Source organism: Antedon mediterranea, chromosome 9, assembly GCF_964355755.1.
Source record: "Antedon mediterranea chromosome 9, ecAntMedi1.1, whole genome shotgun sequence".
Taxonomy (NCBI): Eukaryota; Metazoa; Echinodermata; class Crinoidea; order Comatulida; family Antedonidae; genus Antedon; species Antedon mediterranea.
Genome location: NC_092678.1, coordinates 3,553,896 through 3,578,377, shown reverse-complemented (window position 1 = coordinate 3,578,377; position 24,482 = coordinate 3,553,896). Strand labels below are relative to the sequence as shown.

The 24,482-nt window shown below is 33.3% G+C and overlaps 4 protein-coding genes across 5 annotated transcripts; 3 read left to right on the top strand and 1 right to left on the bottom strand.

Annotated features, from left to right (window-relative positions):
* Positions 1-732: 732 nt before the first annotated feature.
* LOC140059525 (G-patch domain and KOW motifs-containing protein-like) lies at positions 733-4,092 on the bottom strand. The gene is made up of 10 exons (XM_072105461.1): positions 3,750-4,092; positions 3,225-3,424; positions 2,970-3,109; positions 2,719-2,822; positions 2,423-2,624; positions 2,198-2,330; positions 1,610-1,952; positions 1,325-1,485; positions 1,086-1,171; positions 733-953 (listed from the first exon to the last, which is right to left on the bottom strand). The coding sequence occupies exons 1-10, from the start codon at positions 3,926-3,928 to the stop codon at positions 813-815; spliced, it is 1,689 nt and encodes a 562-aa protein (XP_071961562.1). The 5' UTR covers positions 3,929-4,092; the 3' UTR covers positions 733-812.
* A 467-nt stretch (positions 4,093-4,559) lies between these two features.
* LOC140058578 (translocon-associated protein subunit delta-like) lies at positions 4,560-6,427 on the top strand. Its single transcript, XM_072104257.1, has 6 exons — positions 4,560-4,673; positions 4,924-5,042; positions 5,177-5,248; positions 5,342-5,431; positions 5,528-5,587; positions 5,697-6,427. Exons 1-6 carry the CDS (start codon positions 4,619-4,621, stop codon positions 5,799-5,801), a joined length of 501 nt encoding a protein of 166 aa, XP_071960358.1. The 5' UTR covers positions 4,560-4,618; the 3' UTR covers positions 5,802-6,427.
* A 3,188-nt stretch (positions 6,428-9,615) lies between these two features.
* LOC140059526 (uncharacterized) lies at positions 9,616-20,764 on the top strand. 2 transcript variants are annotated; one of them, XM_072105462.1, is made up of 10 exons: positions 9,616-10,496; positions 12,739-12,808; positions 14,471-14,601; positions 14,840-15,226; positions 15,578-15,778; positions 15,938-16,156; positions 16,366-16,470; positions 16,625-16,803; positions 17,026-17,124; positions 17,421-20,764. In XM_072105462.1, exons 3-10 carry the CDS (start codon positions 14,511-14,513, stop codon positions 17,718-17,720), a joined length of 1,581 nt encoding a protein of 526 aa, XP_071961563.1. In that variant the 5' UTR covers positions 9,616-10,496; positions 12,739-12,808; positions 14,471-14,510; the 3' UTR covers positions 17,721-20,764. The 2 variants fall into 2 exon arrangements, with proteins under 2 accessions (XP_071961563.1, XP_071961564.1); XM_072105463.1 differs by lacking the exon at positions 9,616-10,496 and adding an exon at positions 11,629-12,023.
* Positions 20,765-21,094: 330 nt separating this feature from the next.
* Positions 21,095-23,617, top strand: LOC140058845 (uncharacterized). The gene is made up of 5 exons (XM_072104604.1): positions 21,095-21,184; positions 21,693-21,764; positions 22,190-22,768; positions 22,848-23,045; positions 23,194-23,617. Exons 2-5 carry the CDS (start codon positions 21,698-21,700, stop codon positions 23,226-23,228), a joined length of 879 nt encoding a protein of 292 aa, XP_071960705.1. The 5' UTR covers positions 21,095-21,184; positions 21,693-21,697; the 3' UTR covers positions 23,229-23,617.
* Positions 23,618-24,482: the final 865 nt, after the last annotated feature.

Sequence of the window (24,482 nt, the reverse complement as noted above, 5' to 3'; positions counted from 1 at the left end):
CTCTTACCATTTGCATGTTTGTTTTGTGTGTTTGTTATTTTTTAAAGTCACCGATGATGAGTATAAGGCGAATAATATATTTGAGAATTATACTCATATATATGATTATATATACCTTTACTGAGGTGATATTTCTTTCAAATTTTGACTATAAATATTATTGTACAAGATTATTGCTTGTACCACTATTATATCATTTCAATATACAGTACAGTACTATCATGGAGGTCTACCATGTTATTACTGTACAATAATATTATGATTGAATAATGTCAAGAGTCAGCTTTTACTGTACCAAGAAAGGTATTCCTAACAAAATGGCAAAACAAAAAGAAGACCCTTAACAATTACAACACTGACTCATAAGTGGCCCTTTTCAATGTAAAATAAAGAAAACAAAAGAATTTCACGCATTGTCTTTGTTTTGTTAATAACTTGTTACTCTGTTTTTAGGCAGCGCTACAGCAGACTGGGCGTGTTCGTAAACAAAAAAAGTGGCGTTCAAACATAGAGAAGATTGAATTCTCTCTGGTTCAACCCAAATCCCATGGTTGATCATTGCCAAACATTTCATTCACTCAGTTTTTATTTATTTATCCTTGTGAATACAATTAGGTAAACTGTGTATAAAAATATATATACAGTATATACTGTACTTCTCAATTGAACATTGCTCTACGCGTTTACAAAAAAACCAAACCAATGATACAGTACAATACAGTAATTACATATAATTTATTCACATACACATGTACATATAAAACTATAAATTTGACTTTAGAGGTCATAATTCTGCAAAAATGTGTATACTGCTAAAAGTCTTCGTTGTTGTGTATATCGCCAGCATATTGACATATTTCTTCATAATTTAAATGCACAATTTTATCTCGGTCTTGGAGGAGCTGGATATCCACTTTTTGTCGATCTTTGTGCTTTTTTATGACTATACCAAGCTAAAAGAAAAAAATATGTAGGCGTATATGAAAAGTTTTCATTGTCCATGAAAAAATTGATTACTGTACATTATATAGCCTAGTAATTTAGTTAGATGCCAGAGATATAGCATGTATGTATAACTACTGTACCTTTCCTTTATGTTTTCCAAGTACAATCATTATATGTCCAGGATCACTTTTTGGAATAACAGTTTCTAACATCGATTCCAAAACATCTTTATAAAGATAAAAGCAAGCATATTATAAACAGCAAATAACTATCAATATTTTAATTTGTTATACAGTAGCTACTGTATTTCCTGAAGATTATAAAGTCAAGTTGACAGGATTTTGCAGTCAGACAACACGACTAATTACCCAATACGTACCATATATAAGGTAACCGTCATCAGTTTTACACGTACACTGATCTGGAGTTACAACATCTTCTATGTTGACCTTTGACATGTAATATTTACCCTTCTTGTACACCTTGTCTATAAATCGCACTCTTAGATCTGCTTGTAACCAATGTGAAGATTTACTAGATCTACAAAGAATATTACAATATCATTTATATGGTAACATTAACAAAACGAATTTATATACAGTAGTTGGAATTTTAAACACAATTTTTAATTACTTTTTTGAAAAATTAATAATTATAACAACACCTTTCTTTTGTTTTACTTTTATGTGTGTCTTCATCAAAGTAATCTCTTCTATGCATGCTTTCTCTATCTTTGTTAGGGTGTCTACTTTCTACTTTACTGTCCCTATATTCTTCTTTGTATTTACTATCTCTATATTTGTCTTTATTTTTATCATCTCTGTGTTTGGATTCTTTATATTTTTCTTTATGCTTTTGTCTTCTTTCATAATCATCATCTTGGTTTTGATGTCTTTGTGTTTTTTCTTCAGTAGACTTTTCTTCTTCCCTTCTTTTTCTTATCTTTGACACGTCTTCATTTCTTGAATCTTTATCTTGTTCTTTATCTTTTGGTTTACTTAATCTACCTTTAAAAAGAATTAGAAAAAAGCTAGTAATACATAGCTAAATACAGGATAAAAAATAAAAATAATTAAAATTTCAAAGCATATTCCAGTGTGCTTAAAACTTCCTCAGACTTAAACTAATGAATTTGACAAAATAAGAAAGTCATCAAATATTTGTTATGAATATAATAAAATCATCACAGGAAGGAAGCATTTAATAATTGAAGTTACTGCTGTAGCCTTACACTTTTTAAAAAACGACTTACTTAAGTCTTTGGCATATTTCTTGTATTCATGATCATCAACAATATTCGCTACATATTGGCTAACTGTTACTGTCTGGCCACCAATTGCAAGTTTTAATATAAGTTGTGCATTGTCCTCATCTACTCCTTCAATCTTTAAAAAAAAGTAAAAGGAATGAGTAAATTTCATTTAAAAATAAAAGACTAACTGTAAAACGGTAAACATAATTTTTTAAATACACTTACTCTACCATACATATTCTTGTGCGGACCTTTGGTTACTATAACACCAACACCTTTAGCATATCCTACTGGTGGTGCTTCTTCTGGCCTCTTCTCTCCTGGTTTCAGAGGTCTTTTTCTTTTTCCTGATAACTCAGGAGGTTTAGGGGCTGCTCCTAACCCTTGACCTTTAGGCCTAGGTTTAGGTTCTAACATTTTCACTACTCTGAAACAAAGAAGAAAACATTTTTAAATTAAACTTTTTTCCATGAACTTTTTAAGGTACTTTAGAACAGACTTTGTCCTCCCTAATTACTCACTCTGTTTTTTTTCCAATACCTTCACCTTCTTTCCATCCCATTCCTCGTAGCATCGCTAATCCAAACTGAGTGATAGGAACCTCATCATAATTAGCATCGGTTGCCTAATAACATAACAAAAAAATTATTTGCATAAGCACTTTATTTAAATATTTGAAGAGTTAAAAATGATCTTAAAACAGATTAAAAATAATTAGGATTAACGGATAACACAGGTAATGATCAAATGACACTGATGTTGATTTCGATACCTCATCAGGTCGTATGGAGACATCTAACTTCTCATCAGTCTCAAATCCATCTGGTACTTTGTTCCGCATCAGTAGAGGGATGGACATCCCCATATCTTCATTACCCCTATCTTCCCATTCCAAATTCTGTTTTGCTGTATCTAAAGTTAAAAAAAGAATAGAAGCATAACATTTAATTTTATTGTCTACTTTATACAGTAATGTAATATTATTATCATGTTTATAATAAATTCATGGTAGGACGACAACACACACCAGATATTATTTCCTGAACAGCAGCCTCTTCTAGCTTTATTTTCTCATTAGTAGATGAATTGGGTACCGAGTCATTTGTTTCTTCAGGATTTGCATTGTCATTTAACTTTGGCTTTTTCAATGATCTTGAACCAATTGACCAAGTGTTTCTTTTTAATAATGGTATCACCAACTCCTTAGGTTCTTCTCTGGGAACAGCACTACAAGTGGAAATTTAATATTATTAGTAAAGTTATGCATTTACGTATAAAATATATAAACAATAAACAGTTCAGCCTATTCTATTGTTTATCTTATTTACATTTTTTTCTTAGGCCTAGTAGTAATAGTACTAGGATAAGCCTATTTCATTATTATATCTACACTACTACTACTTTCCTAGCTGAGATAGGCCTACACAGGGAGTCTTATTAGAGAGTTGTAAACTCCCTGGGTGGGCCAACACTACTACTTACTAACTTAACTATTGATGATACGGTCTAGTCTAGCCTAGACTAGCTACAGTAAAATGTTTCCATTGTTTACCTTACAACCCTTTTGCCTTCCAGAGATGTAATTAAGTCATGCTCATTCGCACTACCTGTAGTCCCAAGACTGCTTTCTAGGCCTAGGCCTAGACCATTTTTTTGTTCAAGAATCTTTGTCTCCTTCTTTTTCTTTGAAAATCCAAATGAAAGAGGTTTTTTATTATCATCGGAAGCCATAGTAAAGTGTATATATAGTGGTATTAAAAATATACACTGTATATACCGTCAGTTATATTAGAATAACCCAAGAACTTCAGGCAAACATTGTACTCCTTCGACGTCTTGTTTGTGTGCAAACGTACAGGGAACGTCGCGTTGTTCGGACTATGCTACCAACCTAGCTAGGCCTAGGCCTCCTCCTAGACCTAGGGGGGCAGCTATGATTTTATAACAACAGTCTCAACTAAAACTATAATAAATACACCCTAAAATGCTAAAAAACAGTGAATAAAATTTAAATGTCAACTTTGTATTTCAATAAATGTATTCGATTAATAATATGGATATTGTTAAAAATTTGTATGTACAAAATTTAATTTTAACAAACAAATTAGCGCCCTCATCGCTACCGACCCATGCCATGGGGGCAGCCATTATTTAACAATAACAGTCTCAACTAAAACTATAATATAATACATTCCAAAAGGCTAAAAAACTGTGCATTTTATAATCCTTTAAAATTATAAAAAAATTAAAAATATTAAATTTGTATTTCAATAAATTTATTCGCTTAAGAATATGGATATTATTAGGCATTTTTATGTAAAAATTGTAATTTTAACAAATTAGCGCCCTCATCGTTTAGAATGATGCGACGTGTCCTTTCGGTTTTCACGTCTTTTTGGTGTTTTTTTTTACCAGATCAGTATGGCAAAATTAGTTATATTTAGCATCCTTCTTGTTATCCCTTTTCTAGTATCAGGTATGATTACATTTATTTATTATATTGTAATATCATAGTTGCATTTAACACACACCATAACTTGACTAATTATGTCAAAAATAGAAAAGAATGACAGCGACAAAGGACGATGTTTCGACTCATACCGCACACGGGAGATAGGCCTCCCGACCGGCGATCAAAGTTGGTGCCATCTAGGCCTAGCCGAGAAAAATGTTATTCACGTTAATTTTTTTAGCCTATTAATCAAATTTTTATTTTATTTTTAAAGGGCAAAAATGTGAAGGTGCAAAAATAAAAAATAAATTTTATACAACAACAGATGGGATAACATCAACAAAAACCGTATTCACTGTTGAATTTACATTGGATTGTAAAAATAAAGTTAAGGTAATATTTGTACACTGATTCATGGTTGTTTAATACTCTATGCTATGGTACAAACGTTTGTTTATAAACAATCAAATAATAAATAAAACAATTCAATATTTAATTTAAACATAATTTTATTTTATTATTTGTAGAATTTATTTTTGAATGCTGATATAAATGGTAATCAAATGCCGGTTGGTAGAACTGGGGATAATCAGTACCAAGTAAGTCATTTGTGTATTTATTTACAATTAAATTCTTGATCTGTGAAACTAAAGTGATACATATTTAATAAATAAATTTTGATTTGTTTTTAGGTAAGTTGGGTTGAAGAACATGATGCAGCCAAAGCCGGTGAATATAATGTCAAAATTTATGATGAAGAAGGATTTAGTGCTATGAGAAAGGTAGATATCAAACGTAACAATAAACTTTCGATTAAAATTGTAAAAATAATATATTTGCATAGTAATTTGCATAAATTATTTTTGTCTTTCCTATAGGCGCAACGTGATGGTAAAACCGATTCTAAACCTCTTATTACAATCCCAGTTGTACACAAGGTAAAACACTTTGATAATTGAAGAAACAAGTTTTTTAAAACAAAAGTCATTTAGCAAAATAAGAATAAAAGTATTCAATACTAAATAAATCTACCTTTTCTTTTTTTAGGGTGTTAATACTGGTGTTTGGGTGAGAACAGAAGTGATAGTAACAGCAGCAAGTCTAGTTGTATGGTACATGGCATACAGATCTAAATCTAACATCCAGGCCTAACTCAATTTTGTAGTCAAACCAAATAAAAATTTCCCCATCAGAAAAGTTGTACGAGTGCTCTGTTGCTCACTCCATAACAATAAATGATAATTATTCAAGCCTAGAGCGGCCTAAATCAGGCTTATAAAGCTTAATCTCTAACCAGGAGGAAATCATCTCTGGTTTAACATAAGCAGAATCTAATTTTACAGTCTGAAGAAGACATTGGATTACACTGGAAAGAAGTTAAATACTGTACATCTACACCGGCTAAAAGAAAACTGTTAAGCATAATAAATGATTGACAATGTTAAACTATAGTTTGTTCTATACAATAATAAAGATGTCACAAGCATATACATTAGGGAGCTTTCGATTTCAACGACCAAACTACGTCATGTTAGTTCAGTTTGCGCATGCATTGCGGGATTTATGGAACGTTTGTCCTTGCTCCTCTTCATTGGTCGACCTGACCTAGGTTAGGCTGGTTGTCAGTCGGCGACCGTCAAATCGAAAGCTACCTAATGACATACTAGTGATAACAAATTCCTGGAGATGAACATAGAATATAAAACTTACTTTAGCTAGGCCGCCTTTCATCAGAACATACGTTTGGTTACTAACTAATAAAACACTATAAATTATTACATATGCTTCAAATTAACTTTTATACATTCTAGATAAGAAAAGAAACAAACAAATTTAAACCAAATTGTGTATGTAAAATTCCCGGTGTAATAAAATGACATTAGCCTGTTTGAAACATATAAAATGCAATTGCTTTTTATCCACACAACAGGTGTATTTGAATCGGGGCCAGAAACAATAACAATTTGCTATTAATGTTATCCATAAACATATGGTGTAACTTACCTATTCATTCAAACATTGACAGGTTCCCAATGATTCAAAAGAGAGTGGATAATTTCGTTTTTAACAGGAAATGCAGTTTGACGGGGTGTGACTGGATTAACTTTAAATGGGTAACAGAGGCTTTACATTTATATCATTGCCGTCTTTCGATCAACTACAGCTACCACCAGTAGGCCTATAGTACTTAAGTTAAACCTGTAAATTCTTAAATTAGTAATTTCAATCTTCCCTGGTATAAATTAAATAAGAGAATTTTAAAATGTTTGTTGAATTAGATATTGTAATTTTTCTTTCTATTTGATTTGAAACTTATATAATTTCATTTGGACAAAGTTTGGTTATAACAATAAAAACAATTGGAAAATGTTAACTGTTTTTGAACATTGTATTGTTCACACATTCAAACAAGTACATTTTGTTATATTATATTATATTAGAATCAATAAGGAAAGTTTTGTCACTTAATTTCAAATAAGTTCGCGATCTTAACATAGTGTTATTAAGATGGGTAACTAAAAATATCACATTTAGTTTTTGACAGCCTCACGTGAAACGATTCGACCCCGATGACCACCATATCAAGCTTTTCCATGTACAAACGCAAGTAATTCACTTGCATCATGCCAATCAGAAATAAGAATTTGTAAATTCATTTATACAAATTACCGGTTTCAGGGACCTCGTAAAGCAGAAGTTGCAGAAAATTCTTTGATAACATTAGGCCTATAGAGGGAATGTTATTTGAAAAAGGTTTATGCAAGAAAATCCCGACAACTAGAAACCACTATTTTAATCATTTAAAAAAAGATCATCTTTCGTGCTCACCTCGTTCACATTTCTGACCAATCAGATTTTCCAGAGGAGCATATGTAAATTAAGTGTAAACTTTCTAATTTTAGACCTAGATGTATATCATCTATAAACTTCAAATTCTTTAGCTGAGCAAAAAACAACAACTTCAAGTTGGAATCAATGCCTACTCCACGTTACCGATATACTGAGTTCGTTGGTACCATGATGTTTTAGAAACTTTTAGAACAATGAAAACAGATATTAAACACTTCTTTATGGACGAGAATGTGAAAGTGTGAATTTAATGATGAAAGCATGTTCCCTTACCGCACTTAATCAGAAACAACATCATCCAAAGAAATATACTTTCAGATTTCAATTTCTTAACCTAATTTGATTATTAAAAGAGAAAGACTCATAACGGGAGCAGTAATAATAGGTAACCTATTGTGAAGTGACAAAGTTTGTGTGACCTAGCCTGTCATCTTTAAACTTAACAATATTGGAGATTTCGCTTGAACGATATATTAATACTCCCTAAAGGTTGCCATGTTGTTTTTGATGGATTAAACAAATGATTAGGACACTGGGGAAAATGTTAGGTCGGTTGTATTTTAATGTACTCATTCAGGTCAGTATTTTAGCCTAGTTGATCTATAATAACATTTGTTTTGATGAGTTGGTAGTTTAACAAGGCAATATACATGGCTGCAGTCGCGTGCTCAAATTTGAGTTAGTGTTTACCGATGACCATCCGACCAACCGACCGACATAGTGAGCTGTAGAGTCGCGTTGCACGCGACTACAAATTGGGTAAATAATTATTCTCGGTGATTCTGGCAGTATCCCTCCATCTATTTCCTCGTCCTTAATAATATTTTGTGACTAAAGACAGTTAACCAATCTAGAAGGTTACCGTATTTATAAGAATAAAGGACCTGGGGGCATTTATTCGAAGGGGATCGTTTATTCGTGATGTTCTATGGGAGCGTTTATTTGAGGAAGGCGTTTATTCAAAACGAGGTGTTTATTCGAATAAATACGGTAATTAAGATAAATTAAACCCTTTTCGATACATGAAGTTGAATGAAAAAAAAAGTTCTACTGTACAACTTACTGTAACTATAAATTATGATGTTATCATCAACAACCACAAAAAAAATGTTTAATGTTAATCAGTATTAGTACTGAATATCCAAGAATGGTACTAAATGTGGTTTCTGTAACAAAAAAAGACCTGGCATTTTCTGATCCTGCATCTATGTAAGCCTACCGTAAGTATAAGAAGCTCGACAAACGATTCTTAATTTTGAGTTGCACACTCGAGGGAGTCGTAGGATTGGAATTTGGGTCCCTATAACAATTACATTTCGTGGAATGAACATTACTAAAACCGAAAATAACACTAATCTAGCATTGAACTTGAGAAAAAAACAATTATTTTTTTTTCGTGTGACCTAACCTTGTCATATCAATGAGCCTAAACATGACATTATTTTACAGGTACGTTAAAATGAACTATGAAATCCCATTAGAATCATTTAGAAATGATGACTTTGAGATTCAAATCTTTGGATGAAGAATTGGGTCGTTTTATAACATTACTTCAGGTCACAATGAAATTCCCATCGTTTGGGAATACTCATCATAAATCACATAATCAGAAGAGCGTCTGCACCATCACACCTAGGCCTACAACTTACCTTATTCATGTTGGCAAAATGTGAAATAGACATTATTGGACAATCGCTTATGCCTCCACTCATAATAGTATAATTTTAGGAACCCTTGCCTATATGAGGTCGAACCATCGGGACTGTACATAGTATAAGGTTCGATGAGAGTGCTAACAAAACGTGCCGGGTCGAGCAGTGGAAGAACACTTAAAATAAAAACAACTTTGTAATGTCGACATCGTACAAACCAGAAAAACATACTTATTAATAGAGTTGTTAGAAACTAATAATGTACACAACACAACATCGTAAAATGCTTTGTAATTTGATACACTACAGACTAGATAGACCTTTACAAGACAATTTCGGATCCTAGGTTTAGAACCTTTTACATAGAACAAACAATATCTATCCTTCGTCCAAGTTTGCTTCTAGATTATATTGATAAACACGTTTTTTTTTATTCTTGCAGGCAAACAGCCAAAAAACCGGTGATCATTGTATTATAAGAAAATAACAAGCTTGCCTATAAGTAATATAACTATAGACTCCGAGAGATAACGGTTGTTGAATCCAGCTCAATAGGCTAATCATTGAGTGAAAGGAGAAATGGAATTATTATGTTCGATATCGAAAGAGATATAATGTGGAATGTATGTGACGGAAACAAGACAGCAAAAGTTACCAAGATGCTAAAAGGAACTAGATTGAATCAAGTGGGCTCAAGAAAAAATGTATTTCACGGAGGTAATGAGGAAAGTAGGGTTACATTTCTAATTTTAATGAACTCATAACCTAACTATGCAGGCTGCAAAAATCTTTTGGCTTCCAATTAAGTACCTTATGACTACTACGTCTATAAGGCCAACCAAACATTAGAAAAAAGTACATCACACAGTGGTATACACTATAATGGAATATAAATTAAGAATGTAACAGGAAAGAAACATATTTGACTGCAAAATTTGAATTTGTCCGAACGTGTAATTCAGTAGAAAAAAGTGCACGACCACATGTCGACGAACGCGATAGCGAATTGTCAAACGCTTATCAAACAAAACACAAAACAGAATGCTTATTTCTATTCATAATTTGAGATCAAAATGTAAAACTAAATTTCATTTCCTCGCAAATCTAAGTTAATACGATTTCAGGAACATCGGTTTCTAGTTAATACACTACGATGCAGGCTAACGTACATGTGTAAGGCATAAGAAGGGTCATGTGTGTCCTATTACTACAAATTTAAATCTTCCCTGCTCCATACCTGAAGACTGTCAGAAGATCTGTCACAAGATACTTGTCTCTAACAGACTATAACATCATCGCAATATTTACGCAAGCCAAAGTGGAATCGCTGGTAACACTGTGCTAGGTAAGTCAACTTTCTTTTTCTTGTTAATAATGTTTACTTTTCTTTTAAATTAAAATAATCTTTACGGAATAATTCCTTCCACAACAACATTATGGTACAAATAAATATTGAGTTGTCCAGTTCAGTGAACAAGATCACAAAACAAATTTTGCAAAAATAATTAGTTATGAAATACACTTAGAATTATCCATAAATTCCTGTAAATGACAGATTTAGAATTTAGATTTATGTAAAAATAAGGCCATGTACATGGCTGCAGTCGCGTGCTCAAGTAAGTGTTTACCGACCGACCGACCGACCGACCAATAGACCGACATAGTGAGATGTAGAGTCGCGTTGCACGCGACTAATAAATGAGGTGCTGTATACCACGATTGGAACAATGCATGATTCGAACCGGAGCTTGCCGCACTATTCTGCACATAATTCAAGATCGACGGGGCATTAACTTTATGTGAACCCGAGTTTTATAGTACGGATACTTAATTAAATTCAATTTCCTACCGGATGACAAACGTTTTTTTTATCCCGAGGCTAAAACATTGATGTATTGTAACATATTCGATGAGTATGGTATCATCACGATGCGATTATTAAGTGGAAGTGACCGGATAATATAATATGAAGTAGGCCTACTTGAGTGTTTATGTCGTTTGACACAAGTTAGTTACTGGGTCAGACACGTCTGACCGACAGACAGGAGTAACAACTGGGGGTTTCATTGGGGTCATTTCACGTATTACAATGTTGTCTCTAGGGTCAAGTACAGCATTAACATCTTGAGTACCCTAATTAGTCGAAGTCGTTTGACATTAAACTTTTCTTAAGTTTAAAAGGCGAACAAAGGGCAAACAATTCTTCAAAAATTCTTCACTTTTGATTTTAAATTAATCAATAGGCTTATTCATCTTGTGAGCAAGCTCCTCAATCTCCAAAATATTTTGCCCGACCAGTACAAGTACATATTTAATTGCAAGGTGAAAATGTTCTCAATAATTAGTACATTTCCACTCAAACTCATATTTTTAAGTTTGTGTGTGCAGACATTTTTTTATCCCTGAAATTTTAAATTAGCATATGTGAACATCAACGTTTTTAAGATTGGATTCGAACAAATAAAAAAAAATTCAAAACCTCTCAATTGTTTGCAATCCTATTAAAACATCAATCTATAAGTTTTGGTCGGTTACTATAATGTATTGACCAATCAGAGAGCACCGCAGACGTCTTAGATATTCCTACAATTTTTATAAAGATTAATCATAATGTCATGATGATAGGTGCTATAGACTGACGGATGGAATTATTATACATTAAGTTATTGGAAAGTTTCGAGTGGTTATTTTCATTGATAATTTGAGGTTTTGACTCGACCAGCGGACGGATAAGATTATATGGGTTTCCTTAGGGGTTGTATACTGTCTTCAAACTCCAATCAAGCAAAATTCATCAAGTAGGCCTAATGCAAATAGGTATGAACTAATGGATGTAATCTTCTAGGATCTTAAGAGTAGTACTACAGTGCAAGTAAGTAATACTAACGCGTAGCTAATAATACTCTAATGGGCTATTTAAGTAGTACAGTAGGTCTCGTGAAGTATAGAAAAAGCATTACGATATTATCTTAGTTGAAATTAGGCCTAGTACGTTGTGATTAAATAAGGTCAATACCGTAAATAATATTTGAATATTGCTTGCCTAGTAACAATGCGCTACGTACGCGTAATATCGGCATTTAATACTTGTGTCAACAGAGTACATAGCCCTGGCGATGTGTACGTGTATTTAAGATCTAGATCGTATAAACAAACGTTATACAGTATACACAATTCTAAATATATACAATGTATGATGATGATTTGCAAAGGTTTTATATGGAAAGAAACAATTAATATTTAGCAAAGGCAAAGCTAAAAATAGGTCTACATAAGTTTTTCTTTTCGATGAAAAGCTTAGATTTCAACGTTTAATCGATTAATAGAGTCATATAAATGTTATCTAAGAATACTATTAATAATATCCTTAATGGCGAAACATTAAATAAAACAATACATCGTCATTAACGGATACAATTGTCTAGTAGACCTACTATTCTACATTTGCAACCGAAAACCACAACGGAAATGCGTTGATTCCCTTTCAATATGACCTGCGCATGGAACCGCTTATACAGTCAACCACCGAAACATAATGTTTTGCTCATCGTTGGAAAATTCTTATTTCAAACTGATTGATGTTTCAGATATGTGAATGGTTGCTTACAGTCTCTGACGGATACATCATAGTGGTTTAGACACCAAATAGAAATACAGGTAGGCATAAGACAAATATTACTATATTCTTGTATCAATTTCATAATTTACTACTGTTAAAATTAAAGTACTGTAAGAGGAAATTTAAAATTGCTAGGAAAAGTTTAAATGTATTTTTTATATCAACCATTGCATCGATATAACAATGTGATTTGTTTCTTCTCGTTGTTTTCTATATACGTCACGACCTTTGACCTTTATGCATGGCATTTGACGTGTAACTATAGTTTTATGTATCATGTGTATAAACCGCAAATTAACAGCAATTTGTATTTCTGAGCCAATAAATTACCTTTAAGATAGAATAATTGCTGTAAGGACAGCCATTAGGCCACCTGTTGACACACTATCGTAAAACTCTCCATTAAACTTGTCAACTCACAGTGAAATATATCTCAACTATTATTGAAAACTGTGATAATACTAAAATAGTTTATTCAAATGTCCTTAGGCGATCCAATAATAGTATGTAAAGTTGTACTTGTATGTAAAACTTGTCGATTTAACTGTTTTATCTGTGCGGAAGGTAAATACATTAAAAAAGAAACAACAATGTTGCTTCTCATAACAACAATATTGAAAGTTTAATTTGATATTCGAAAAAGCCTTTGAGAATATTTGTATGTGAATTCTAATTTAATCCACTTTTTATTTAAAAATTAAACCATTTATCTTAATAATCAAAACAATAAATAGCTGTACTTTTCACAAATACATTGGCAACAAAACAAAAGCAAAAATCCCAACAGAATGCTTCAAAACGTTTTTAAATGTTATTATAAATTCAAGAAAGCCCCGAAGAAAGCTTTCAAGAGGCAACAAGTGGTTTGGGTTTACTGAGATTTTCGTCGATTTGTCTCGTCAAAAAAATATTTCTGCAAATGTTATGAATGATATTAAAATGAAATGCGGAATCTCTAGTTCCGATCCAAAACAAATTAAGTAAAAACAGAGTATTACAGCTTCTCACTCATGGGACAGCAATGTCCAATAGGGTGGGTTGTTTACTGTGATTTCCTTAGACTCTTCTCCCCAGGAAAAAATTATCTATTCACACCACATGTCGTCTGCTTCGTGTTTCCTGTAAATATCAATACCAGGGCCTAGCAAAGTCTCTGCCAATTTCCTCCTCAATTCCAAAAGACATTTCAGTACTACGTGTGAATCCGCTAATTAATTATTTATATAATTTATGTCTATATTCTACCATGTCATAAACAAACGGAACATAAAAGGCAACAATATTAGGAAGCTCAGAAGCATAATACGCATGCGCAGAATTACTCGATAGCTGCGTAATATTCAGTGCCGCGTCTTGAACGAAATGTTCATTTACATGGTACGCTACGGATGCATTTTCACAGAGTATATTCAGGTGACCTGTAAACTGAATCAACCTGATACCCTATTGTCTTCGTGAGAAAACACAATTTCTATATTCAAAATTACCCTTGACTTATAATACATTCTGTTTATATGTAAAGTTTTCAGAACACGGGTTATCTTCCTCAAATCAATGTTTAATCTTAATAAGTTTGTAATTGGCGCTACTGACAAACTCAAGGTCTAGAGACAAAAATAATTTCAGCAGAAAAATAAGTTAAATGAGTCAGCAGACATGTTGTACAAAATTCATGCAAGATTTGATTCATTTCTCTCTAGGTTTAGGTATTGCGGTGGTTCGTAGTTTCCGGTTGAAAAAATGTGGTCAAAGAAGAGCGTGTTATTCGTCTGTTTAGCTGTATCTATGACCATGGTGGCATCACGGGCACCAATAAGGAGACATCGAGATTGTAAGTTGCAATTACTTGTCTATAGGGCTGTCAAAATATGTCTACAAAGTTTTACGTTAAATAAATAAATTTATTATAACCAGATTGGAACCATCGTCGTAAGATGAGCACCCATATTTGTTTTATTCCGTATTCGATAGCCTAACATAAATGAACAGCATTCAAACAAACAATACAGTTAATCATCTGAACTATTAAATTAATGCTTTTTTATTCATTTGTTTCTTTATGTTTTTAGATTCTCGCCATGACACTTCTATCCGAGACAGATGTAAACTGTGCAACATCCATACCTTAGATGCAGTTCCAGTTTGTGGAACCGATGGAAATACCTATTTATCAGCGTGTTTTCTCAGAATAACTGCTTGTATGGAAGCTGACCCTATGCTACAGCTTAGGCATCGTGGAAAATGCCGACCAGGCTACCGATGGTACCATGAAGAAGACGATGACGACGAAGATGAGGACGATGAGGATAGCTCAGAATTGGCTAACGAACGAACATCTTCAGATTCCAGTCAGTTTGGTCATAGTGCTTCACATTATGGTGATCGAAGTGAAACACGTGATGAAGCAGACGATGGTATGCAGTCCTTATTCACAACAGTAGCGCCATTTGATAAAGGTTGGTACGCATTTATAAATCATTCAAAAGATAGAATAGGTTTTCCTTACACCAATTCCCGTGACGGTTTTGGTGTCTGCAAGTGGAGCTAGCTTAACTCCAATTCACATTATGGTGTGTGATCGAAGTGAAACACGTGATGAAGCAGACGATGGGATGCAGTCCTTATTCACAACAGCAGCGTTATTTGATAAGTACGCATTTATAAATCATTCAAAAGATAGAATAGGGTTTCCTTATACCAGTTCCCGTGACGGTTTTGGTGTCTGCAAGTGGAGCTATAGCTTAGCCTCTTTCTGGGTTTGGCCCAACTCTCATTCATTTAATGTAACGTTGTTTCTTATCTAATAGACATGAATGATCCAGGCAATATCTGTCCTCACTACTGTCCTATAAGTGGCATGGAGGAGGTATGTGGAACTGATGGAATTACCTACGTTTCGGCATGTTTTCTGGAGCTTGCGGCTTGTCAACCTGACGGGAACTCTAATCTAAGAACTGCCTATAAAGGGCATTGCAAAAGCAGAGTTCCCCCTACAACACTATCAGAAGGTATGACTGTAGCTGGTTAAGAATATACATTCCTTACAAAACTTTTCTCCAGTCAACAGGAGCAGCTTAACTTAAAATCATCATACCGTACAGAATAAACTTTACACAGTGGTTCTGCAATCTGTGAATAACAATTTTCTTATTCGTATTTCACAACAGGTATCACAAGTGAGTCTGGACTTGGTGACGCAATAGTGGCTGAATTAAGTGACACAGACTGCTGCCCTTTACAACTATACGCACCAGTGTGCGCACTCGTCGGCACACAAGAAATTACATTCCGATCAAAATGCGAAATTGAATGTTTATATATGCAGCGGTCACTCGGTATACTTATCATTAAACAAGGCAACTGTGATGACAGGTTTGCCTTACAAGGTAATGTTATGTATTAATAGTGGGGAAAGAGGGAGGAGTAGACCTCACTCAGTATTATATGCTGACCACATCCACTCTAGCCACGCCCATTGTAGCTTTAAACAAACTGTTCAGATTAAGGCAACTCATCTCACTGCTTAGAGATAGAAAATGGGTAGTTTAAAAAAAACGTCATTTTTATCATTTCATTTTAAATTCATTTATTACAGGTTTACAATCCTATCCTTTAACATGTGGAAACGTCATAGATTATGACGTTAACGATGTGACGTCATACGCACCGTACCTAAGTCAACTTATGCAACTGTATGACGGTAAGTTCAAACGCTGAAAATGAAAATTCATTTCTAAAATTTTCTCTATGAACATTTATTGAAACATAATCGAAATACATTATCGTTTTATGAATGCATGTCGCCACAAGACAATATCGACTACTAAACGTATCAATTGCCTATTGAATTTTAGATTATATGCCAATCAGACAAAAAGGAGTGTATAAAAACTGTGCCGAAGGTTCTACGCAACAGAAACAATTTGGCCGATTATGCAAATTCAAGCAACGCCAGTTTGGTAGTTGGTGTTCTCCAGCCAATTCGTTTGGATATGCAAGTGGACAACCGTGTATTATGCTGCAACTAACCAAGGTATAGTAGGCCTACAAATTGCACTAATTATTTCCCTCAGCCAACACATCAGTTCAATTCAAGTTTGACAAAGTTACGCCAAATGCAAAATAGAAGAATTAGCAATTTGCATTTGACCAACCCCTACTGTCAATAATGTATGGCATATATCGATGTGAACGATCTCCTGTATAATATTATCTTATTCAGTAAAGTTATTATTTATTTATATCTTTTATTTAGGTTTCGAAATGGATACCAATGAACTATAACAAAAAGCCACCAAAGAAAATTGCCAGACACCATCGTACAAACTATATTACGGTCACTTGTAACGAAATCGTAAGTTTGTAGAAATATTTTTTGATAACTAGAAAGTTTTTTTTTACGACCAAAGTAAAAGACTGTGACGATGAAGATGGTTTAACGTCTGGACTAATTGCGGACAAAAACCCACAGAAAGTCTGCGGCGGCGTCTAATTGTAACTTTCTGTGTGTATTATGGAGGAAATTAACTAACTATCTGTCCACAGAAACATTATAGAATTGGTGAAAGAACAAAGTAATGAAATAAAAATGTAATCTTGAAAATATAAAATATTCACTGACAATCATTCTATATTATTCTTTTCTTAAAGGTGGATCGAAAAAGACGGTTAAATAGTACCAAAATATATCCGAAAAACGGATTCGGTTTCCACCATTTTCCTTACATGGAGACGGAACGATGGCCTTACCAGCGTCAATATTTGTCACCTGCAGTCTTAGTACGCATCGTACCAAGGAAACTCAATTTTAACTTTCGTATAAAATGCCGAGCTTGGGCAAAAAATATAGACCATGCCACTGGTATGTATGCTGAGAAGTACCAAGCTCAGGCTATCATCGAATTTAGTATTAAAAATGATATACTGCAGTATAAAATGTCAAGACTTTGAAAACTGGCAACTTAAAAACATTTTGGTAAATTAAGTTATTTTGTTGCTGAGGCCTATATGAACTAAATAAAACATACCGCAGTATAACACTTTGAAAACATTGAAATTTGGTCGGTTGATCATTTTTAAGTTATTTTGTTGAAGGAACCAAAATAAAGACATATTTAATACGAAAACTTTGTAAAAAAGGACGTTTCCAACGTTGTTATCTTGATATATAAGAATTCTACAGAAGTAGCGTTGTTGTTGTGTGCGACGATGGATATGAAATATCCAAACATCAAGTTCTCTAAAGTTAAGTTAGCGACCTCTAAAGTTTTGAAACTTCCGATATACTGTACACGTAATAATGACGTCATTGGAAACAAGAAAGAGGCGTAATATGGATACAAAACAAAAAACATTTACAAATGTAGTTAGCGACCTCTACAGATGAAGAAAAGTTGTAAAATATATTGTTATAGTGTACTTACTCTGATTAAAGCTTTAACATGACGAGTTAGTAGTTGAGTACTATCGATCTAGTAGCGTTCCATACCAAAAGAATATTAAGGAAGCACTGAAAATAGAGAACAAATTTAGAACATTGTGACAGCGTATCAAGTATTACAGTACTATTATAATGATGTAATATTGTAATGACTAAAGTCATTGAACTTTAAAAAAATAATATAATTATTTAATATTTAGATGTTAATGTATTTGTCTGTTGACATTAATATGAATTTGCATTGTTGCTGTAAAACTAGGTTAAGACTATAATGTGACCTTGATAAATATATTCAAAGCTTATCTAATGATTTTATTAGAAAAAAAATGTAGTGCTGAATCACAAACAAGTGGCCGGGGTATTAATTTATTAGATATAACTTACTATTTGCCGGTACCTGAAATGACTATTGTTACTACAAGGCAACGTTAGTGTTTGTATCCATTCGTATTAGTAATACATGTAGTATAAAGCGTGGTTCCCACTAGCGACGCAACACAAGGACGTAACACAACGCAAGTGAATTGACCAATCACAAGTGATGGCTTATTCGCTTGTGATTGCTAACTGTCTATAACTTCGCTTGTCATTGGTTAAAACGCTTGCGCTGCGTTTATGTCCTTGCGTTACGTTCTAGTGGGAACCAAGCTTAACCACAGCCATAATGGCCTATTGTCTATTTATATACAAATGAAATATACGAAACGTATGTAACCAAACATTTTTATTTTATTTTTAAGATTTAAAACAAAACAAAATGTTGTCAGATATTAATAATTACCGTAGGCCTATATATTCATTTTAATAAATGTAACATGAATTAAAACACTGTATCTTTTTATGTCGTGTAATGCAAGTGAAAATGAATATCAAATGTAAAACAATATTTATACAGTAACAATGATTAAGTGGTCAATTGTTTATCTATACACAAATTAAATATACGAAGGGTAACCAAAAACTTGGAAAGATTTAAACCAAAATTTAAGGACAACATGATGTGTGATTTTATTAATATATATTAATTTTAATAAATGTAAAATTAATTAAATTACTGTATATTTTTTGTGTCGTGTAATGCAAGTAAAAATGAATATCAAATTTGAAACAATATTTATATCAGTAAAAATTATTAAGTCATTTTATATCATGCAGGTAAAGCAGTGGATATTTTCATTTAAATACTGCTAATCGACCTGAAGCCTGAGTCGAGTAGCCAAAATATATATTTTTGGTATATCATTACTTTGCCCATGGAGTAATAATAACTAATTATTACTCCATGCTTTGCCTACCATAATTGCTTTTGTTCATGAGTAACAATGTAACACAATAAGGTAGTTGCATATAGTAATTTGCCACTACGCTACACTGAAGAACATGCTCTCTGTATAAGGAAAGTACTAAACTAAGAAAGTCTGAAACAATTTTTCACATGGGATTGTGGTCCTTTTAATCAAATCATGAAACAATGCGACATTCACAGGTGACAATGACAATTTGGTTTCTCATCTTCATAAAGTTGGCTCAAGCATGAGACAACAGGTGAAAGATATATGGTGCCAGAATTATTGACCATTTACTTTCTGTTGTATTTACACACACTACACCCGAATGAAATAAATGCACTTACAAAATGGATCAACATGCAGAGAAATATCAGGCGCACCATTTTACTTTAAAAAGGGAATATAGAACCTAAGTATTATTAACACATTGTTGGTTAATTGGAGGGATATTAGGTGTTTTAACTATCATCTACACAACCTAAACTCAAATAAACAAAGACAATAAAACAATGGACTTAGTTTATTAGGAATCACGAGCTACAAATTGAGTTCATCTGACAATACTTTACTTCACTATGTGACTTCTAGAACATTATTATAATCGGTCCCTTAGACTAGTGCCCGTATGTTCTGCATTTTAGTACATTGTTCATAGTTTCTAATGATTTAAGTTTCGATTGAAAAGAATGAGTAATGTTTAGATCTTGACCTGAATGTCACTTTGTTCAAGGTGTGTGACAAAAGAAACTCTATCCCCAGTATAACTTCCTCAACCTTACTCGTAGGCGTTGCATTGATGAAACAACTCCACACTTTTCGTCACGTTTTAACCCGTTAAACGCATTGAATATGGAATGTGTTCACATACTGTACAACTTGTTAATAATGCTATATCAACTTTAGTACGCGCGCGTTCAAACGTCAAACGCGCGCGTTCTATTTACTTTAGAACGCGCGTGTAAACGTTGTGTCATATGAACTAGTGAAGGAAACACCTAATTGGAGCAAAAGTCAGATATTTCATTTGTATAACATAATAATATTTTTTTTTTACGCATCATATTTTTGGTATGTTCTCTACAATCGATTTATGTGAAGTTTTACTTGCGTAGGAGTTATTAGATTATATAGGCCTATGACTGTTTAATAATAGTTTTGGTATGAATCAACTGAAGATTTTCAATTACCGCTTCAGGAAAATTATGTTTGAACCATTGTTTAATAAATGTCATATTGTCAAAAAATTCATTTATATTTTAAATAAGTTACAGTGTTTATGATTGCAAACGATCGTTTGAATTTTCATTAAGTGCCATTACGAGCGCTTTTGACGATACTGAATGAATAAATAACGATAATAAATGTACGCGTATATCAATGTAGTGTTTTCGAAAGGTATATGGTCATTTCGAATTTTTTAACCTAAAATAAAGAAAAGCACCTTGACCATAAAAAGATACCGCTTTTACTAAAAATAAATTCATTCTAACAAGGTCAAGTAATAATTGTTTGTGGAGGAGGTATTGAGTGACGTCGTATTTTTTGTGTAATAATGATGATTATTGTACGCCATCCAGGGCAGTATTATTCATCTCTATACTTTTCGAAGGACGGTGAGCTGAAATATAAGGAAACCATTTCCGTTAACCAACTCACTTATTTTTAAACTCACTTCATCAAAGTTGGTAAGTACTATATTCTTTTCCATCCTTTGTATTTTAGTTTAGTATATTTGTAAATTATCGTCTTCTTATTGGTTAGATGTTTGCCCTACTATACTCTAACTTAGGACAAATGATCGTCCTCTTAATTATATTTTTCAGTAATTGTTCTTTTATAAATGGAAATTAATATGTTCATTAAATGAGGAATTAAGGAAAAAAATAATGTATTAGATGTAAAACAAGCTTCAGTTGGTCTTAGTTAATCTTATCTTGAAACTTAACACAGAAATAATCTCTTTATTAGTGTGCTCTTTAATATCTTCTTTTGTAGTTAATGATTTTATAAACATTTTTGTGTTAAACATTATTTCGCCATAAACGATGCTTAAGGATAATTAATAGAACCGTAGATGGGAAAAGGAAGTTATTAAATAAATAATATTTTTTAATGAGGGAAAATAAGACAATACGCTGGAGTTGAGTTTCAATGCCAAAACTCTTATTAAGAAACAAAATCTATATTTTACAGACAATATGAGAGGTTACATTGTAGCACTAGGACTTCTTGTCGTGCTTGTAGCAGTTGATGCTGCAAGACACAGTAAGTATAATTATCTAATAAAAAATGTAAGCATTATATAAATATAATTTAGCATTGCCTCCCATCATGCGTGATGTTTGTGCTACATGACAGGACCAACATACATAGACAAGATGTGCATTCATGAATCGTACTACTTTTAAACAATAAAAACAAATGTTTGTAATGCGCACCTCTCCACCAGAAATGTGTTATGATGAAATGCTTTGAATACAACTTTAATCAGGAATAAGTAGGATTACTTACTCGGTCTGACATAATAAAGAGTAACTATTGTGATACATACTTTTTAGTATTACAATATAATTATTGTTACAGTACGTTGCTGTAAATTTCAATTGTGAAAACTAGTATTTTGATAGTTAGTTGTATGTAGAGATTGATTTTGTGTATTACCCTAACTACGAAATATTGTCTTACTGTAGATTGTGGAAAATGTCCGAAGCCCAGAAGGAGTGACCGAGTCTGTGGTACTGATGGAAGACCGTATGGATCAGAATGTATCATCATTAAAAGAAACTGTCTTCGTGGAACTGCAATTGAAGTAAGAAACGAAGGCAAATGCAACAATAATGCTCAACTGAACTCTCCTGCTCAACAGAACGCACAAGATCCTGACGAAGAAGAAGATGAAGAGGATGAGGAAGAAGACGAAGAAGACGTAGAGGAACCCGAAGCACAAGAGGGAAACATAGAAAACCCAGAACCCGAGGCCCCAGAAGAAGAAATAGATGCACAAGAGCCAAATGCACAGCTAGCAGCAGGAGGAAGTGAGCTGGATTTGCCAGAAGCACCAGAAGAACCAGAAGCCGTAAATCCAAATGAACAGCAAGGTGAAGAAGAGGAACCAGAAGAACCACAAGCTGCTGAAGAAGAAGAGGAGGAGGAGGAGGAGGAGGAAGAGGAGGAACCTGAAGAACCAAGTCCAAATGGACAACAGGCTGGAGAGGAAGAGGAGCCAGAAGAACCAGAAGAGCCAGAACCAGTAGAAGGAGTATTTCCAGGTAAGTGTTTCAACATTGTTAAAAATACATAATTCAGCAATCACCAAGTAGGTTACTAATATTCTTTGTCATTTTGTAGAAAATGTTAATCCAGATGGAGAAACACCAGAGGCGGCTGGAGTACCACCTGTTGATTGTGGAGCAGATTGTCCATTAGAACTTAGCCCTGTTTGTGGAAGTGATGGCCTGAATTATCCTTCTTTTTGTGTCCTGCAACGGTATGCTACTTTACCATCCAAACTCAACTTACAATTTGTTGCAAATGGATTTTGTACAAGTAAGTTTTGGAATTAAATTATTTTTCTAAATTCATAGTAATTTACTTATCCTTTGTAACTGATTGATATAGGCTAATTCTTTCAATTTAACCTAATTCATAATAATATTAATAATTAATTAGTTTATTGTTTTCTTTCTGTTTACAGCAACAACGGCCATTCAACAACCTAATTTTCCCTAAACAAAAATCTTCAATGAGATTGAAAATGCAGCCCATTCTCGTACTGTATTAGGTCAAGTGACAAAAACATCCTGCAATATCATGTCTTCTGACAACAACCAAAGTCTACCAATTGTAAAGCTGAAGCACTATTCAGCTGAACAGTTGGATGGTAAAAAAAACGTAATAAGCTTCCGATCCTATATTGACTGAAGATAACTATCAGAAGATAACGACCAATGTATTAGGCCTATCTTGTATTTCTGTGATGACTAAATGATATATAGTGGTAATGTTACCTTTAACTCTTTATCTTTAAATGTGAAAATAATAAAATTACGAAAGGATACATTTAAAGATATATATATAATACTATGCAATTTTCGATTAAAAATTAAACCCAAGATGAAGATGTTATCTTTCTTTTTTATTTAACTGTTTGGTTGATGTGGAGAAGATAGATGTCCATTTGTTGCTGATAACATTTGACATAAGGTCAACGTTTTCGGACTGGTGTTGATGACATTCGCCCATAAACAAAACAATGCTTATGGTATTATAATGCAAATGTGTGACACCACATATTAATAATTTTGATTTTGTTTCCACGCCTTCCAGTACAACCCTACATGGAAACGTGACATACTAGAAGCAAATAATGAAAACAAATATGGACCTATATCCAGTGGCTCGACATCGACAAATCTGTAAAGTTGTCAGACAGGAAACGCGCACATCCACAATGATTATTTTATTATTTTAAAATTCTGAACTAAAAAAAAATATTGTGACCGACAGACAGTAGCGTACGTGACTATGACTGTGAAATTAGGGATGAAAAAATACGACTAGAACTACTTACTTGTTTTAGTATGATTTGCTATCTATCATAGCGCCCGGCCGCGATATTTCTTTTCGTAAATAAGTTGGGGACCCCTCGTGAAACGTCACAAAATAAACATGAATATTCATAAGGTGTGACGTAAGAATTCAGCTAACTACAATTCGCTAATGCAAACGATTTCTATCGAGCCGTCTGTGTAGTCGAGTGGATAAGACTATGGACTTTACATGTCGATGCATGGGGTTCGACTCCCATGAGCTACTTCTTTTACTTTATAGTAGTAGTGAGAGAGATTATTTAGAGGGTTAGGTTTAGTTATATTTAGGATGTAGTTCGGCTATCTTTCACATGGGGTCCACAACTTATGTACGAAAAAAAAAATCGCCGCCCGCCCCACCCACACACCTTTTAAATCGACGTACACATATTGA

What these genes read in the sequence shown, in the direction of transcription:
- LOC140059525 (XM_072105461.1), bottom strand. Translation starts at nt 3,928, where the DNA reads ATGGCTTCCGATGATAATAAAAAACCTCTTTCATTTGGATTTTCAAAG. An exon ending in GAAGGCAAAAGGGTTGTAAG is followed by an intron (nt 3,425 to 3,749) that starts GTAAACAATGGA and finishes TTCCACTTGTAG; the next exon opens with TGCTGTTCCCAGAGAAGAAC. An exon ending in GAAATATGCCAAAGACTTAA is followed by an intron (nt 1,953 to 2,197) that starts GTAAGTCGTTTT and finishes TTCTTTTTAAAG; the next exon opens with GTAGATTAAGTAAACCAAAA.
- LOC140059526 (XM_072105462.1), top strand. Translation starts at nt 14,511, where the DNA reads ATGTGGTCAAAGAAGAGCGTGTTATTCGTCTGTTTAGCTGTATCTATG. An exon ending in TGACAGGTTTGCCTTACAAG is followed by an intron (nt 16,157 to 16,365) that starts GTAATGTTATGT and finishes CATTTATTACAG; the next exon opens with GTTTACAATCCTATCCTTTA. An exon ending in TTATGCTGCAACTAACCAAG is followed by an intron (nt 16,804 to 17,025) that starts GTATAGTAGGCC and finishes TCTTTTATTTAG; the next exon opens with GTTTCGAAATGGATACCAAT.
- LOC140058578 (XM_072104257.1), top strand. Translation starts at nt 4,619, where the DNA reads ATGGCAAAATTAGTTATATTTAGCATCCTTCTTGTTATCCCTTTTCTA. An exon ending in GATTTAGTGCTATGAGAAAG is followed by an intron (nt 5,432 to 5,527) that starts GTAGATATCAAA and finishes TCTTTCCTATAG; the next exon opens with GCGCAACGTGATGGTAAAAC. An exon ending in CAATCCCAGTTGTACACAAG is followed by an intron (nt 5,588 to 5,696) that starts GTAAAACACTTT and finishes TTCTTTTTTTAG; the next exon opens with GGTGTTAATACTGGTGTTTG.
- LOC140058845 (XM_072104604.1), top strand. Translation starts at nt 21,698, where the DNA reads ATGAGAGGTTACATTGTAGCACTAGGACTTCTTGTCGTGCTTGTAGCA. An exon ending in AGTTGATGCTGCAAGACACA is followed by an intron (nt 21,765 to 22,189) that starts GTAAGTATAATT and finishes GTCTTACTGTAG; the next exon opens with ATTGTGGAAAATGTCCGAAG. An exon ending in AGTAGAAGGAGTATTTCCAG is followed by an intron (nt 22,769 to 22,847) that starts GTAAGTGTTTCA and finishes GTCATTTTGTAG; the next exon opens with AAAATGTTAATCCAGATGGA.